Raw genomic sequence first — 18412 nt, forward strand, 5'->3', positions numbered from 1 at the left:
CGACCCGCACCCCGTCCCCCAGCTCGGGCCGGGGCGCTCGGGTGCCGCCCCCCGCACGGGGCAGGGCGCGGGGGGCCCGGTCCTGGGGCACGAGAGAAGGAGGTGCCCGGGCCCCGCTCCTGCCCCGGCCGCCACCCCGGCCCGGGCGGCACAGCGGGGTCGCGGGGCACCGGAGGGGGGGCGGGCCGGCGAGCGCGGCTCGGGGTGGGGCCCAGGCAGCAAAGGGTTAACGGGGGGGGGGGGTCTGCGCTCCGCTCCCAGCAGCCCCCGCGGCGGGTGTGTGTGTGCCGCGGGCGGGGCGGGGCGGGGCGGGGCGGGACGCGGAGTGGGCGGGGCGGGGGCGGGGGAGGGGGGCCCGCGGGAGGTGTGCGGCCGGCCGCGGGAGCTGTGCCGGGGCTGGCTGGAGCCGCGGCAAGGAGCAGACCTGGCGCTGGTGGTGCTGGAGCAGTTCCTGGCCGCCTGCTGTGGTGAGCAAAGACACTTTTCCCTGAAACAAGCTAGTCTGTCTGTTCAGAAGATGTCCCGGACCAGAGGCCCTTGTTCAAAACCCGAGTTCTTGCACTCGGAAACGCCTGTTATTGCCAGACAGCGGTCATGTGCTCCGCAAATGTTCCCTCCCAGCCCCGTCCCTCCCAGATCCCAGCTCCCTGGTGACATATTTATCCCGTCCCCAGGTCACGCCGAGTGTGAAGGTCGAGGACGTGTCGTCAGACACGATGCAGCCCACAGGGGCACCGCAGGAGCCTGGTGAGTCCTGGCCGGAGCAGCCACGCGCCTGTCATGCAGACAGGCCTCTGGAAGAGTCGGGAGACGTGGAAACCTTGGGGCCTCGGGACAACCCACCTGACGTCCCCAGAGAGGATGCCCCGCCCCCCCGGGAGCCAGGTGAGGTGCACGACAGAGGCCTGCACGTGGGTCTGGGTGCCCGAGTGTCTGTCCTGCACATGGGGGAGATGCTTGCGTGTCTGCCCCGCCCATGACCAGGCTGCAAGGTTCATACCCAGGTGGCTGGGCTGGGACAGAGCTGATCCCTGCGTGTGCAGCTCCCAGGCTGGGGGCACCCATCTTTCTCGTGTGCAGCTCCCAGCACAGAGAGGCTGTATCTTGCTTGGGCCTTGTCATGCTGCCATGGTGACAATGAGGGATGTCATTCATGATCCTACACTCAGTGTTCACTGGCCCCGTTCTCCTCTCCCCGCGAGCCCTCTGAGCCCAATACGGGGCCGGTGCAGGTGTCGGGGAAATGAGACTCCCCAGTGGCCCCCGGCTGGTCCCGGTGCAGCTAACCCAGGGCTCTGTCCTGCTGCAGAGTCCCCTGGACCCGAGGAGACCGGGGAGGTGTCAGCAGACAACAGCTGCTCAGGCTGGTGCCCCAGACGAGGCCCTTCCCCAGGAGCAGGGAAGGAGCGCTGGCTCGACCCTTTCCCGCAGCCGGAGGCAGTGTCCCTCCGTGGAGAAATCTCTCTGCTGCAACATTTTGATGGGGTCAGCGCTCCAACACATCAGCGGTTCTTGTTCTCCAGGAAACATTTCACGTGCCCTCTAGAAAACTGGCCTTGCATTTCCCCTCCCCCTCCTTAAACGTGCACGCTGATAAAACCTCAGGCATCCCTCGAGCTTCTTTCCCAGGGAGCAATTTCCCAGCAGGCTCTGACGTGCTGTGTTCACCACCCCACGCTAGGACAGAGCTGTTGGGGCTCATCTCCAGTGTCATCCCATGGAGGTCTGTTAGGAAGACCTATGGGATTTTGTCTTTGTTCTCCCCCTTCTTCCACACTCTGAAGTCTACATTTTCCTTAGTCCCAGGCCAGTCCAGGAGACGAGCAGGGCTTTCCCGGTGCCAGCAGCACCAGGGCTAACCTGTGCACTCTCTTCCCACCCGCAGGTGCTTGCACCCTGAGCAGAGCAGAGCAGCAGCCTCCTGAGGCGGGGCCTGGAAACCTGGAGCTGCAGAGGACTTCCCCAGGGAGACTAGAGGAGAGGAGTTCCCTGACACCTGAGCCGGGCCAAGTGCAGAGGGGGCAGGGCAGGCCTCCAAAGCAGGAGGAGAGCTGGGAGGTGAGCAGGGCACCTGGTTCAGTCGTGGGTGGGAGCACAGCTGGGGCAGAGCCCAGGAGGAGCCAGGGGTGCTGTAAGGAATGTGAGGAGTGGAGAAGACCTGAAGAGAGACAAGCCTGCGGTAGTGGAGGTTGCAAATGCACAAAGCTGGCATTGGCGCAGGAGTGGGTACAGTAGCCGATCCAGTCGGCAGCTGGACTCCATTTCCCAGCAGCCCCTGCCCACATGGCTGGGGCTGGTCTCCATGGCGACCCCGGCCCCAGCTGTGCTGTGAGAGTTCAAGGGTGGGGTTGCCATGGAGACAAGCCCCAGTTGTACTGGCAGGCATCAGGGCAGAGCAGGGCAGCTTGCTCTGGAGCCAAGGCAGGGTCTTGATCTGTAGCCTGCGTGCTCCAGGCAGCGGCGCACAGGCAGGGGATTGAGCTCTGCCCTTGCTGCAGGCCAGGCTGTCACCCCTGCAGGGAGCCGGGGCAGAGCCGCGATCCCCTGTCCGCACGCCCAAGCAAACAGAACGTGATGAGCTGGGCTGAAGCCAACACGTGAACTCGTGTGTCCACAGCGACATCCACATCACGTTTCAGCTGAAGACTGGGGAATGGTGTACCCGTACCTGTCATGGCTAAGATTGCAATTAGTTGTAGCACAGAGTGATTGCAGAGAGGGCTGTGGGGGCTGGAGGCAGGTGGGACGGGAGACACTGATGGTGTAATGCTTGTGACTGCAGGTCCGGGAGGTGTTTGAGGACGTGGCCGTGTATTTCACGCGGAGGGAGTGGGAGCTGCTGGAAGATGACGACAAGGTGCTTTACCAGGACCAGATGCTGAAGAATTTCAACACCCTCGTTTCCCTGGGTAAAGCTCTGGTTCTTGTTTCTCCTTGGAGATATGTGAGCTCTGGAGTTTTGTAATTGTCTCCCTGTGTTTCAACAGTCTCATCCTCATGAACCTTTCTATCCACTTCGTCCCCACTGCTCTGTCAGTGATCAGGCTGGTTTCACATTTCAACCTGATATATCCACCTTCATTTGATCCAGCCACCTTCACTTGCGTCTGCCCCATTCTTATAACTCCTGGTTCTTCCATATGCAGCAGTTTCTTGCCAGCGTGATTTCCCTTTGCCGTTTCAGTGTGTGCATATCCTCTCCAGTTGCTGTTTCTTGGAGAATTATTCTGATTTCCTCCCTGCCTGGCCTATCATGTCCTCTCCAAGCACATTTAACAATCCTAGCATGCTCAGTTCTGTGAGATCTAAATCCCCTTTCTGCTCTCGTTATGACCCAGCAGAAGTTAACAGAAAGTCTTATTGGCCCCTGTTGCTACAGCAGTGGCTGGTGCATTTCCTCAATTCTTCCTCTAGTGACGTATGTACGTGTGATGTAACTGAAGTATTTCTACCGGGGGGTCACTGGAATCGTCTGTCCACATCCCTTCCTAACATGTTCATCTCCATAGACCAGACTCTCTGGCTTTGCTGTGTTTCTGTTAAGACCTGTGCTCTCCAGCCCTCTCTGCCATTCTCAAAAGTTTTCTTGTACTCATGCTGAAAACCCTCTGCAGACCAGATGCCCATCATTGTGATTAAAAAAACTGGGCTATGTGCAAGACCTAGTAAAAACCATTTTCATTTCCAGAGTATCTCTAATACAGGGGCTTGTTCTGGGTTGTGCGCAGGGTTGAGGTACTTACCTTTTACTAGGTCAGTTAGCTTTTCTGATGCGTCCTTTTCTGAATTGGTCCCTCTTCCCAAAGAAGTCGCATTGTCAGCCACTTGTCCTGTATGCTTTCACTGGCTCCAGTCTCATTTTAAACCTTCACTGACCTCACTTTCACTCCTTTTGCTGGAAATAAACTGATAGCGTTTTTTAAATCTAATATAATAAAGGGCTTAGTCCGTCTGTCCGTCCGTCTGTCCGTGAGGGTCTTGGAGCACTCTGAAACAACCAGTCAGAATGCTCCAAGAGCGTTATGGACAGAGGGGATGGAGCGGGGGCCCTGCTCCTGGGAGGTGGCGGCAGTGCGGGCTGGTGGGTGGAAGCGCTCCGTCCCCACCCCCATCATTGTTGACGGGCAATTCGCTCATCTATCCATACATAAGTGTGTTCAATGTCTCTTCTTTTTGGTACCTTGAAAGTGTAAAAGCTTTACCTTTCTGCTCCCTAGTACATCACGGATCACGACATCCATTTGCCTGTCCCTGGTGACCCTGTCAGTTTTAATTTCCTTTCTAAACCAGGAGTGATTGGTGCTTTGTTTCCTATGACAATCCCTCCACCCCCTGGGTGACAAGCAACATCATCTGTTGAAGGCTTCTCCCTGTAGTGGCTTGTCTTTCACCTTAAATGCCCATTTTCCCATGTCCATCAAGGCCCTAATAGAAACGTTATGTTCATCAGATCGATTCCCCAAATCCCAGCTGGTTATTCTGCATGCAGTATCCAGTCACAAACCCTCTTTAACCACTGCCCCAAACAGGATATCGAGGTCCTGCACCTGACTTAATCTGCAGCATCCAGCAAGGACAAGTGGAGCTCTGGGTCTGTGATGATGAGGACTGTGGGGAAATCTCAAGATCTGACGACCTGCTAGCAGGTGAGTTGTGGCCCTCCTCCCTACTCCCCTCTCAGTAATGCTCCATGCCCAGAGCCCCAGGGGATCCTGGAAAGTGCAGACCTGCCCTGTGCTACCATTCCAGGGTGCTGACCTCCAACACAGTATATTATGGTGTAATGTGTCCAGGCAGGTGTTATTCCCACTTCCTGAAATTCAGCAATGTGGAGACAAGTAACTGTTACTTTCTTCTCCCTCTAATGACAGATTTTAGGGGACAGTCAGGTTTGCTGTCTTGATTTTTTCGACTCAGATTTGGTTTCCCTGGGCTGCTACGATGTTAAGTTTCCATTTTCACTAACAACGTAAGAGTTGATTCCTCAGATCCAGGTAGCCATACCTGTGTAACAGGATCTCCCAGAGCATGATGGGATTTGTAGTCCCACATGGAAACCAGCATGGTATGCAGAGGCTCTGTGTAGCCATTAGTGTGGGGCAAGAAAGAAGCTGATGCTTTCCCTGGCTTCCCCTGGTCAGGTTGACCTAGGACCCAGGAAGTGTTTCATCATGGTCTCAGGCTGCATGAAATGGCTCCATGGCACAGGTGAGATTCAGAAGCTTTCAAGTTGTGGGTGGAAGTGAATCCCCCATGGTTTGCACCAAAATTGCCACCTTTCAGTTTAATCTCTGGAGCCCTGAGTGTCATGAAGCCCAAAACTCAGCACTGAGTCTAGGTTTGGGTTCATGTCTCTGCCTTAGACCCGGTGCAGACTCCTGTGACATGGAGGCCACCTGAGACCTGTCAGTGGAGGAAAGGTCCATGGGCTCATTCCCTGCACCAGACGTTGCTCTGGAAGCAGGCAGGAAGTATAGCCCTGCTCCTTTCAGAAGAGAGCAACAGCTGTAAGTCCTCCCCTCCTCCTCAGGCTGTTAGAGCAAGGCGCTATTCAGGCACTGTCCTGACGCACATGTCCTGTACGTACTTCTGCTAGCAGGGTCTGAGGTAAGAGGCCTGAGAGCTGGGCCAGAAACCCTGAGAGTCCAGCTCTGAACTCCACCGAGTAGGGAACATTAGCTGGGCACAGGGACCTGCCCCTCCCTCGCCCCCAGCACTTGGGGTTTTGGCAGGAAGACCTTGTTTTCTTGAGGGAACCCAAGCGCTAGGTCCAGACCTGCTCTGAGGTCCATCCCAGCAGAAGACATAGCAGTGTTTGCCCTTTGCCAGCAGGGCAGGGACTAATCTGGAGTTTTACTTCCCCATGCAGGAGGTGCCTGGCTGCTGAGCAGAGCTGAGGAGCAGCCTCCTGTGGAAGGGCCTGCAGACCTGGAGCCAGCATGGACTTCCCTAGGGAGTTTGGGTGAGGTTGGCTCCTGGAGACCTGAAAAGGAGCAGTGGCACACGAGTCAGGGGAGGCCACAAAACCAGCAGGAGAATGTGGCAGTGAACCAGGTACCATCTGCAGTTGAGCATGAGAGTGGAGAAGGGGCAGAGCCTAGAAAGAGCCCTGGGTGCAGGGAACACTTTGTGGAGCTGAAAGACCTAAAGACCTGCTGGAAAGATGCACTGCATCCCAGCCAAGGCATTGGGAAGTGGCTCAGAGGAAAGCAGGAGCTTCCTGCCAAGCAGAGGGGCAGAGCCTACCCCTGCCCCAAGGTCAGGAAAACCTTTAACTGTTCATCATTCTTGGCTCTTCACAAGATAAGAAACCAGGGAAAAACCCCCTGCATGCACCAAGTGTGGAAAGAGCTTCACCTGCCTCTCTACCCAGGCTGCTCACTGTCAGTCCTACGTGAGGTTATCCTGGGATGCTTCAGGCTGAAAGACACCCAGAAATATTATCAGTGGGCAAAGCACCCCAAGGCTTGCAGGGTCTGTGTGCCTTGTGCTGCACAGACCCCATCAGAGACCAGTGCTGGGATGGTGGCAACGTTACTCCAGGCTTGCGGTTGTTCCCCAGGAAGCAGGACATCCAGCTATAGGCATCCCATGTGAGACTGCTGAAGCTAGGTTTTTGGGTTGGCATAATGAGGAGGGTGGCTCTGAGTAGTAGCACGCCCTACTATGCCGCCACAGCCGTCACCCATTTTTTCTCCCTGTCTTTGCCCCAGCACATCCACCTGGGCAAGAAGACACACCGCTGCACTGCGTGCTGGAAGAACTTCATTTGCTGGCAAGACCTGTCCCAGCACCAGTGTGTGCAGCACTGCTGCACCAAGTGTGGGAAGAGATTCAGGCAGCTGTCCAGCCTGTCCAGGCACTGGTGCACGCACACAAGGGAGAAACCACATCAGTGCTCGGAGTGTGGGAAGAGCTTCACTCACTCCTCTGGCTTGGCTCAACACCAGCGTATCCACACAGGGGAGATGTATCATTGCTCAGAGTGTGGGAAGAGCTTCACCCAATTCTCCAAACTGGCCCGGCACTGGCGCATCCACACAGGGGAGAAGCCATATCAGTGCTCAGAGTGTGGGAAGAGCTTCAGCTGGTCCTGCCGCCTGTCCCAGCACCAGCACATCCACACAGGGGAGAAGCCACATACATGCTCAGAGTGTGGGAAGAGCTACGCTAGTTCCTTTGGCCTGGCTCAGCACCAGCGTATCCACACAGGGGAGAAACCACATAAATGCTCAGAGTGTGGGAAGAGCTTCACTAGGTCCTTTGGCCTGGCTCAGCACCAGCGTATCCACACAGGGGAGAAGCCAGTTCGGTGCTTGGAGTGTGGGAAGAGCTTCACTCAGCGCTCCCACCTGGCCCGGCACCGGCGCATCCACACAGGGGAGAAGCCATATCAGTGCTCAAAGTGTGGGAAGAGTTTCAGCCGGTCCTCCCACCTGGCCCGGCACCAGCTCAGCCACACGGGGGAAAAGCCACATCAGTGCTCGGAGTGTGGGAAGGGCTTCAGCCTGTCCTCCCACCTGACCCAGCACCAGCTCAGCCACACGGGGGAAAAGCCACATCAGTGCTCAGAGTGTGGGAAGAGCTTCACCCAGTTCTCCAGCCTGGCCCAGCACCAGCTTATTCACACAGGGGAGAAAGCACATCAGTGCTCAGACTGTGGGAAGAGCTTCATTTATTTCTCCTACCTGACCAGACATCGGCTCATCCACACGGGGGAAAAACCACATTGCTGCTCGGAGTGTGGGAAGAGATTCACTCGATTCTCCCACCTGGTCCAGCACCAGCGTATCCACACAGGGGAGAAACCACATAAATGCTCAGAGTGTGGGAAGAGCTACGCTCACTCCTCTGGCCTGGCTCAGCACCAGCGTATCCACACAGGGGAGAAACCACATAAATGCTCACAGTGTGGGAAGAGCTACACTCAGTCCTCTGGCCTGGCTAAGCACCAGTGTATCCACACAGGGGAGAAGCCATATCAGTGCTCAGAGTGCGGGAAGAGCTTCAGCGAGTCCTCCCAAGTGGCCCAGCACCAGCTTATCCACACAGGGAAGAAGGCACATCACTGTTTGGAGTTTGGGAAGAGCTTCACGTCCTCCTCCAGGCTGGCTCGGCACCGGGTCATCCACATGGGGGAGAAGCCACATCATTGCTCTGAGTGTGGGAAGAGCTTCAGCCAGTCCTGCCACCTGGCCAAACACCGGCTCATTCACACGAAGGAGAAGGCACATTAGTGCTCAGAGTGTGACAAGAGCTTTAGTCGATCTTTGCACCTGGCCTGGCACCAGCTCATCCACATGGGAGACAAGCCACATCAGTGCTCGGATTGCGGAAAGCGCTTCAACCGATCTTCTGACCTAGCCCGGCACCAGCTCATCCACACAGGGAAAAAACCACATCAGTGCTTGGATTGTGGGAAAGGCTTCACCCAGTCATCCAGCTTGGTTAAGCACCAGCGCATCCACACAGGGGAGAAGCCACATCAGTGCTCAGAGCGTGGGAGGAGTGAGTGAAGCTCCTCCCACCTGGCCCGGCACAAGCTTGTCCACATAGAGAAGAAACCATATCAGTGGTCAGTGTGGGAAGTGCTTCCCCCACTCTTCTACTGTGGCCCAGCACCAATGCATCCACATCCAGGATCATCCATAATTGTGCCAGCAAAGCAGGGAGGGCTTTGGGATGTCTACCCACTCAGCACCTACCACTGTCTGTAGCCAGGCAAGTAGCCTCATTCTAGTGGACTGCAGCAAGAGTTCCCCCATGATTCCCCTCTGGTAGGGCCCTGCAGAGCCCAAAGGGCACAAATTCTGTCTCTGAAGACTTGATGAGGGGAAGGGGTTAAGAGGAAACATCTCAGCTAGATGCCAGCCCAGATGCCGGGGAAACCTGTGAGGAGATGATCTTTGCATCTGCCTTGGAGCCTGTGCCATCCCCATCTTTCTCTAAAAGCAGCCAGTGCTTCCAGGGTCAGGTGAAGTGCCTTCACGATAGGATGCCTTCCTGTAGACAACTGGGTCCAAATGCCACCCGGGTACAAATGCCACCCAGGGACAGGGACTGTTCGTCTGCCTCCCAGCTTAGTCCTCCTGCTCCCAGGGTTGTGGCGTGTGAGGCTCTTGCATTGCAAGAAGGAAGCCGTATATGGCTGGGGAAGCACTTCCTGCCTTCCACCTTGACCTTCCCTTTCCTCCCAAGCACATCACTCTGCTCCCAGGCCTGCACGTGCCCTTTGGAGTCTGCAGGAAGCTGCTACTGTCACCCCGTGAGCCCAGTTTGGCAGTTTTGCTTCTCAGCCCCTTGTCACAACTGCAGCATCATTTGCCAGCTGCCCCCGCCCTCCTTCCTTTCTCTATAACAGAGTCCTTTCTAATCAAGCTCCACAAGTAACAGATTCATAGTTATTAGGGGCTGGAAGGGACCTGACAGATTTTTGGGTCCAGCTCCCCTGTGCTTGGGCAGGAAAGAGCACTAGATCCAGTCCTCCAGCTGCGGTCTCACTAAGGCCAAGTAGAGCAGGAGGATGACGTCTTTAGACTTGCTCGAGATGCCTCAGCAGATGCATGGGAGTGTTTGATTAGCTCTGCCAGCTACAGCATCACATTGGTGTCTCATGTTCATGTTGTCTGTCATGACACCCAAGTCCCGTTCAGTTGTGGTGCTGGCAAGCGTAGCACTGCCATGCCTGTAAGTGTGTTGTGGATTATTTCTCCCCAGATGGAGCTGTAAAGAAATCCTTTTTCTCTTGGTGGCCTCCCTTCCTGGAGTCTGCCCAGCCCCACCTCTGGTTTCCAACTCTGGCTGCTGGATCCACCTGATCTCCTAGGTGTTGCCAGTGGGAGCTGGGGACTCAGTCTTCCTTTGTTCCAGCTTCCTGCCCAGATACTTGGGAGGCACTGGTGTCTCCGCCGGGGTGGGGGCATTGCTGATGTTGCTCCAGCTAACTAGCCTGCATCAGCCGTGCTCTGAGGATCCTGGATTTTGGTTGGAGCTTAGTGATGAGGTCAGAAAAGTGATAAAAAGAGGTCGCTCTCTCTTGGGAGAGGCTGACATTTTTGGGGATGCTGAAACAAGCAGAAGGACTCCAGACCTCCATCAGTCTGTGGATGGACATGTGAGTAACTTACCTGAAATTTCGCCAGTAATTTAGGATTAAGCGAAGTAGACATGTATCAAACGGGCCAACGAGCCCATTCTGTTTTGCTCAAGGTGTTGTTTTTCTAATACTCTTCTATCCTGTACTCCTTCCCCAGTCTCCCTCGCTCAGATTCATGAAAGCTATCTGTTCTAGCACACCTAGCTGCGAATGCTTGAGAGGAGGGACAGGCCTTTACACTCCTAGCACAGCTCAGTGGATTATTACCTGAAACCATTCTGGGTGGCTCCGGGCTATACCAGCTATACTACCAGTGGGAAAAGCACCCCCAAGGTCTGCAGGGTCTGTCTACCCCAGGCGGCACAGAGTCCTAACGGAGCCCAGAGCCCAGGGGATGGCAGTGATTACCCCAGGCTTGCAGCTATGGGGTTGGTTGGATGTTAGCACCCCAGGGGAGACACCTGAAGCATGGTTTTGGTTAGGCACGTGAGGTGGGTGGCTCAGTGTAGTAGCACCCCCTACTATCCCACCACAAGAGTACTTTGCATTTCTCTGTATTAAACAACAGCAGGTTGAGGTCTGCCCACTTCACAAGCCTGTCCAGGTTGACCTGTAGTTCCAATCTGTCCTGGGCCATGACCACACTCCCCCATAGGTTGGTGTCATCAGCGAACTTTGCCAGTTTGCTTTTAATACCCGCCTTCAAATCATTGGTGAGCATGTTGAAAAGCACTGGTCCGAGTACTGAGCCCTGAGGGACACCACCGGTCACCTTCCAAAGGCCTTTTTGAAATCCAAGCATATGGCATCAACCTCATTTCCTGTATGCAGTGGAGAGTTACCTGATCATAGAAGGAAATGAGGTTGGTCTGACACAACCTGCCTGTGACAAAGCCATGTTGGCTGCCATTCAGAATACTACTTTCTGTTAGCCTGTTAGTGATGGGCTCTTTGATAATTTTCTCCAGGATTTTACTGGGGATTGAGGTCAACCTGATTTGCCTGCAATTTCCTGGGTCCTCCTTTCTTCCTTTCTTAAAAATAGGCACCACGCTGGCCTTCTTCCAGTCTTCTGGGACCTCTCCCAAGCACCATGAGTCTTCAAATAACTTAGCCATAGGTCATGCAATGACATCGGCCAGTTCTTTTAGCACTCTTGGGTGTAGTTCATGTGGTCCTACTTGTAGGTATTTAGCCTTTGTGGGTGCTTCTGCACAAGATCTATGCCAACTAAGGGAGGGTGATCACCCCCATCCATGATTGTCCTGTATCCTGTCAAGCAGGCTAACACCTTGGACTTGTGGCATACCGACATGAAGTATTCATTCAGGAGTTTGGTTTTGTCCTGAGTGTCGGTTATCAGCCGTCCCATTTCATTTATCAGGGGCCCTGTGCTTCCCTTGGGGTTTTTTTGCTGTTTGTTTGTTGTTTTCACTTCCTACATATCTAAAGAAGGACTTCTTGTTGTCCTTGATTCTGGTTGCCAATTTGTATTCAGTTTGTGATTTTGTTGTCCTGATCTGCTGTTGCTGAATACTCCTCTTTGGTAGTTATTGCAGACTTTACATCCTTTGTAGGCTTCTCATTTTAATTTCAGGACATCCGTGACTTCCCTGTTGAGCTCTTCTGCTGCCTTTCTTACAACTTCCATTGAGCTTTTAGGATTACTTCCTTGAGGAAGAGCCACTCTTCTTGTACTCCCTTCCTCCTCAGACCATTGTCCCGCAGGGCCTCGCCAACTAGTCTCCTGAGCTTGTGAAAATCAGCTTTTCTAAAATCAAGGATTTCTACCCTACTGGTCGATTTTCTTGACTTATGGTACATGGAGAAAGTGATTATCTCATGGTCACTGTCGTCCAGTTTCCCCTTGATCCTCAGGTTACTCAGTAGATCATCTCATTTGGCCAGAACCAAGTCTAGGACTGCCTTGCCCCTCGTCAACCTGTACACTTCCTGAGTTAGATAGAAAGCGTGAGAAAGCTTTATAAGCAATCGGATCTGGCTGAGTGTTAATTTCACGGGATATCTGGGTAGTTGAAGTTACACATGATGACCGTGCTCTGAGAGCATGCGGCCTCTGCCAGTTCTCTAGAGAATTGGTGGTCGAGATGTTCCTCTTGGTTCGGAGGTCTGTAATAAATTCCTATGGTCCTACCCCTTCCCTGTGTTCTCCCCATATCTTGACCCAAAGGGTCTCAAGTCATCCTCCTTTGTTTCCAAACTTCACTTCTAGGGAGGTGCAATGTTCCTTCATGTAGAGAACAACTCCTCCACCCTTCTTCCCAACATCATCCTTCCTGTACAGGGTGTATCCCCCTTTGCGTGTGGTCCAGTCATAGGTGGAGTCCCACCAGGTCTTTGTAGTCCCTATGAGGTCATATTGATTGTTGGTTAGCAGGAGGGCTAGTTCCTCCTGCTTGTTTCCCATGCTTGTGGTGTTAATGTACAGGCAACGAAGCCTGCCAGTGGAGGCCCGAGGCTTCCTGATGAGCTGTGGGATAATCTGTGCATTGGCCAGTGTCAGAGACTGTTTCCTATAGTACCCTGAGACGTTGGTTTTGAGGTTGCCATTTCTCATGCTTGTGCTAGTAGCTGCTGGTCTGTCCCCCAGTGATCCCAGTTTAAAGCCCTATCCAGGAGGTCTGCCATTCTAGCCAAGAAAAGCTGCTTCTCCTTCGGCACGAGGTGGATGCCATCTCTTCCCAACAAGCCGCAGTCCCTGAGGTGCATGCCATGGTTGAAGTAACCGAAGCCCTCGCCCTAACACCATCGCCGGAGTCTTCTCTTTACTTCTCTGCATCTATCCCTCCTGTATCTGTGGCCCACCACTGGGAGGACCGAGGAGAAAACTACCTGTGCCCCCGACCCCTTCAGCCAAGCCCCCAGAGCCCTGTGCTGTCTCATGACCCAGGATTGTTCCTGGCTGTGTCATTCGTGCCCACGTGTTTGAGGAGCGTGGGGTAGTGGTTGGAGGGCCAAACACGTTTTGGGATCCTTTCAGCCACACCCCAGATGCGAGCCCCTGGGAGGCAGCAGACCTCACAGGTTAGGGGGTAGAGACCTCATTAGGGAGTGTACTGTATATAGACGGGACTGCATAATAACTCAAAAATAAAGCCTCACTCCTTTATAGTGTGTGTGTGTGTGTGTGTGTGTGTGGGGAGGTTTGTGAGGGGGTGTGGCTGTGTGGGATATAGGGTATGTTGTGGGGGTGTATATGTGGAGGGGTTGGGAGTCAGGGCGTATGTGTGTAAGGTATGTAGAGTGTGAGGGGAAAGTGGGGGCAGGGTGTGGGGATCTCCACACACTCCCCACATGGTGTGTAGCTCCCGCTGCCTGGAGCAGCAGGTGGTGGGTGGGGAGCCCAGGGAGCTTGTACCCCACGCAGGCACTGGCACCTGGAGGGCAACGGCTCTGGTCACCTCTGCAGCTGGGGGTCAAGAAGTGCACCTTGCCCGGCTGCCTCTATCACAGGGGCTCCACGCTGTGCACCACTGACCCGCACAGATGGAGGTAGGAGAGGCAGCTGCGTCCAGCGTGGGAGCTGCAGGCACGTGGACCGCTATAGCGGCGGCAGCATTCTGCGGTCCCAGCATTGCAGCTGGAAACCACACGCAGTGGCATGGAGGTGGCCAGCCCGGCCAGGAACCGCAGCAGAGCGCAGCTCCCAGCTGCTATGCCAGGACTGCAGAACGCAGCAGGAGCCAGCCCGGCCCCTGTGGTTCCCAATTGGCTCCTGCTGCCACCGGCCCTGAGACCCAGGGTCCCACGCTTTGGCTCACTGCCAGTGTGTCCCACCCCACCTGCCACTGCTGCCTTTCCCCCGCCACTTCCCTTTCTTCCCTGCTCACCACCACCGCTCAAATCCCCCGCCCTGCCCGCCCGCCACTCCACCACCTGCCTTCCTTTCTCTTCGGCAGCACGTGGATCCCAGCTGAAGGTCAGGGATCAAATGGCACAACAGGAGCCAGCTGAGAAACCTGTGCCAGGCTGGCTTCTGCTGCACCAGCGACCCTCCCTTGCCCTCCACCCCTTCTTATCTCATGCAACACCCTCCAGGGAGGGATCCAGGAGAGCCTGCTCCTAACCAGACACTCAGACCCCACAGTCGAGCACTGTGTTCAAATTGGACTAAGTGAAATGTACTGGTACTGCAGGAAGACAGAAGAGGATGGCTGGAAAGAAATGGCAGACCTCATCTGATGGAGAGGGGTCTGGCATAGACTTTTTCTGGAGTAGACCATCTGAGGAGGGCAGTGGGTGGAGATATGGGTCTGAGGGTCCACAGTTGCGCAGTGCTGTAACCAGTTGGGTATGAGGGTCCGCAGTTGTGCACTGTGTAACCAGTTTTTTAGTGTGCTTTGATCTGCCAAATGAATCACAAGGGCTACTTGAAAGTGTTGGAGATATGCATGTGTGTATCTATCCATCTATCTATCCATCTTTCCAAAAAAAAAGAAAAATCACAAGATATATGTCAAGATTTCAAAGAGGAAAGAAGTGTGAAGAAACATGCTCACCTGTGTCAGACTTTCTTAATTCTTTGCATCAACCATGGTAAACATGTTTAAAAAAAAACCAGTTTGATTGTCAGTAAAAACCTTACAATAAAAAAAATTGTTGGGTTGCCAACCCTGCTTGACAGCAACAATGGTTTTACACTCTGCTATCCCCTCCAACGAGGGGTCCCCTACTTATCCCCACACCCGGATGTTCTGGACTTCACCCTGTACCATATTGTCCACCTCAGCCCAGCCCCCACCCTACCCCAATGTCTGTGCCCCACTGCCCGGGCACAGACACCCCAAAGCAGCTTACCTGCAACCCAACCATACTACAAGCAGCCTGGGACACTGTAGCAGGAACACTTGGCTGAGAGAGCATTCCCTGCAGGGTGCTGTGCTCCCACTCAGACACCAGGTACCACTTCAGTTCTCTGTCGGTGGGAGCTCTAGTCAAGCTGCAGCTGTTTATTGTTTTTACTGAGAGCTACAGTGTTTTTCCTGACTTTACTGACTGTCATTCTTAGCCCTATTTTTTAATGGCAGTCAGTATACTTTGTGACAGTTTGCAACCCTGAGCAGGACTCAGCACAGCCTTACCCTGCACCTGAACAGCACTAAATGCAGATAAAGGCCCAGGGCAATAGGAAGGTGAGAGAGGATTAGAGCTCTTGCATGCTCAGAGCTACCATGCACACCCCACCACACCTACAAACCTTCCCCCACAAGCCCCACTACTGTGCCCACCCTCCCCCAAAGACAATTACACACCCCATAAACACTGCAGCCACCCACACTCACCCACAAACCCCACACTCACACCCACACACCTCTGGGGGAAACCCCACTCACTGCTATATGCACATACCCCACCACACGCACGCACCCATACACACACCGCCAGCCACCCTCCCCTTCCACACACCCCACAAACCCCATACCCACCCACATACCCACCCACATCCACAACCGCCCAAGACCACCCACCCACCCACATCCACACATACCCCCACACCCCATATCCACACATCCACAACCCCTATAAACCCCATACCCACCCCCACACTCACCTACCCACACATTCCCATACTCCCCCCACCCCACACCCCCAGTATGCAAAAGACTTGATTTGGGGCTATTATGCAATCACCCGTCTATATACACAGCACAAAAATAAGGACTTAAAAAAAAATAAAATTAAAATATGTTATTGTGGCTGTTTGAGATTTGTATATAATTTCCCTCCCCCATTCCAAGATGGTAAACCCCCTTCCCAAAAGGAGTACTGGGGGCAACGGGAGGGACTTCCCAGGGCAAAGGTCAGGGGTTTGGGGGCAGGACTTCTGGTCCCAAGATGGTGACCAGGGGGCAGGGTGTTTGTCAAGGAGTGGGGCCACCCTGGCGGCTCTCAACAGCTCACCAAACCTCATTCAGCGGCCCTCCAGCCAAAATAATTGCCCATCTCTGCTCCAAACTCTGTATCCCTCTGACACAACCAGCTGTGGGAAACATGAAACATTTGAACCCCACAGTCTGTGGCAGTCCGGTACCTACCTGCAGACTTTGGCACCATCTCCCCACAGCACTCCCACAAGTCTTGTCCCCTCTCCCCAGTCAGTCCCAGGTCTCCTCTCTCTCTCTGTCCCAAGCTTCGCTGCTTCCAGGCAGCTGCCCCTGCTCCATCCCTGCTCCAGTCACCAGTTCCCTGAACCATGCAGCGTTCCCTTCCTTAGGCAGCCACTGAGATGCAAGGACCTTTCTCAGTGCACCTGGCTTTGGGCTGAGCCTGGCCACCATGGCCAGGCAACTCCAATTACCGAGGGAGATAGACAGCCCACTGCTCCTGTCCAAATCACCAGACTGCCTCCCAACAAGACCCTGCCTAGCCCCCTACTGCTGCACCTGGAGGAGACCCAGCTCATCACATTCCCTGTTTCATAGATTCATAGATTCATAGACATTAGGGCTGGAAGGGACCTCGGAAGATCATCGAGTCCAGCCCCCTGCCCAAAGGGCAGGACGTCAGCTGGGGCCTCTTTCAGCTTTCTGCCTGCACTGATGCGTTCTTCTCTACTGGTGCATCTTCGTGAGACATTTACTGTGGAGTTGACTAGTTAGTTGTGCAGTAAAGGTCTCCCATCTACACATACACCCCTATTAGGCTGGAGTAAGTTGACTGACTGTGGAGCGGAGTAGTACTTGTAAATATTAGTAGTATCCTGCTGCAGAGGTTTTTACTCTGCGACAGTGCATGTATAGAAACTACCACGGCTGGTCGGGGAAAGAAAGTGCTTCAGTGTGGGGGCTGCTGTTGGCTTATTTCACGATGAATCACCCTCGTGCCCCAGTCAGCCCCTGTGCAGCGTGCTGAGCCAGGCGGAGCATCCCCAGGCTCGCAGGCTGATGCTTGGGGGCCTCTGGCAGCTAGGGCTGCTCCAACCTGGCTCAACATGCAGTGGTCCCACATGCACAGTCAAGCAGTGCACCTGGGAGCAATAAACTCCAGAGCAACTTGCTCCGTAGTTTATTGCTTCACATTTATTACGCGTGTAGATGCGCCTTGTTTGTCTGGCTTTAAAGGGGTGAAATAACAAGTGTGAAGGTAAAACTGGGCCCAGTCCAACAGGGGCCAGAGCTTTCCCCAAGTCTTAGCTGTGTCAAGAAGTCCTCTGAAGTGGGCTGGGAGAGGCACACACCATATGTGGGTGCTACAATACTCCTAGCGAATGCCCATCGCAGGGGCATGGCACTGAGGCAGAGGGCACTGGTATAGGGAGCGCAGGACACCAGGTAATGTTCAGAGCTGTGCCCACCCAGGGCACTTTCCCTAGCCCAGGGTGTACTGGACAGTTTCTCTGGCTCTTGGCTGGGAGGGGAGAACCGTGCCACACTTCCCCTGTCCCCTCTTTGCTAGCACTGCACCGGTTCAGATCCTCCGATTGCCGGCCACTGTTTCGGGACCAATACCGAGAGGCAGTGCTGGACATTGGTGCATTGCCCAGTTGTGGGGTCCTTCTCAAGTCTTAAAACCCACTCATTTTGAGTTGAGATTTGGAAATGGGCTAACGTCTGAACGTCATCGTTTCACAGATGTTATGGTTGGAAGGGACCTATTCGACCATCGAGTCTGACTCCCTGCCCTGGGCAGGAATGAGTGCTCGGGTCAGACGACCCCAGCCAGATGTCTGTCCAATCTCCTTGTAACACCTCCAAGGAAGGGGACAGCACCACCTCCCTTATTTCATGTTTTGGCAACCCTCACTGTAAAGAATTTTTTCCTGATGTCCAATCTGAATTTGCTCTCTGCCAGTTTGTGGCCATTATTTCTAGTTACCCCAACAGGCGCCCAGGTAAACACTGGATCCCTTACTTCTTGCTGCCTGTCCCCGCCCCCCAATGAGTTTCTAGGCAGCCACAAGATCATCTCTCAGCTTTCTCTTGCAGAGACTGAGGAGGTTCAGGTCTCCCACGCAGTCCTCATAGGGTTTTTTCTGTAGGCCTTTAACCAGACAAGTGGCCCTCCTCTGGACCCTCTCCAGGCCATCCACATCCCTCCTGAAGTGTGGAGCCCAAAACTGGATGCAGTCCTCCAGCTGTGGCCTGACCAGTGCTGCACAGAGGGGAAGTATCACCTCCCTAGACCCGTTTGTGATGCACCTACTTACACAAGATTTCCCATCCCAGCTATTCCTCACCTGTCCAAGTGTGATGCTGTCACGCGGACCGAAGCACAATACAAGCAGTCCTCAACTTACAACATTTCAAGTTACAACATTTGGCACTTACAAAATTGACACCGTCTTAACTTTCTGAC

The 18412-nt window shown here is 54.3% G+C and overlaps 1 protein-coding gene across 1 annotated transcript; it reads left to right on the top strand.

Annotated features, from left to right (window-relative positions):
- The first annotated feature begins 347 nt into the window (after window positions 1–347).
- Window positions 348–13226, top strand: LOC132245823 (zinc finger protein 708-like). The gene is made up of 7 exons (XM_059718910.1): window positions 348–467; window positions 675–885; window positions 1886–2058; window positions 2783–2909; window positions 4530–4646; window positions 5870–6054; window positions 6714–13226. Exons 2-7 carry the CDS (start codon window positions 717–719, stop codon window positions 8235–8237), a joined length of 2295 nt encoding a protein of 764 aa, XP_059574893.1. The 5' UTR covers window positions 348–467; window positions 675–716; the 3' UTR covers window positions 8238–13226.
- The last annotated feature ends 5186 nt before the right edge of the window (window positions 13227–18412 follow it).

Source organism: Alligator mississippiensis, chromosome 15 (assembly GCF_030867095.1).
Source record: "Alligator mississippiensis isolate rAllMis1 chromosome 15, rAllMis1, whole genome shotgun sequence".
Taxonomy (NCBI): Eukaryota; Metazoa; Chordata; order Crocodylia; family Alligatoridae; genus Alligator; species Alligator mississippiensis.

What these genes read in the sequence shown, in the direction of transcription:
- LOC132245823 (XM_059718910.1), top strand. Translation starts at nt 717, where the DNA reads ATGCAGCCCACAGGGGCACCGCAGGAGCCTGGTGAGTCCTGGCCGGAG. An exon ending in CAACACCCTCGTTTCCCTGG is followed by an intron (nt 2,910 to 4,529) that starts GTAAAGCTCTGG and finishes TGCCCCAAACAG; the next exon opens with GATATCGAGGTCCTGCACCT. An exon ending in AGAATGTGGCAGTGAACCAG is followed by an intron (nt 6,055 to 6,713) that starts GTACCATCTGCA and finishes TCTTTGCCCCAG; the next exon opens with CACATCCACCTGGGCAAGAA.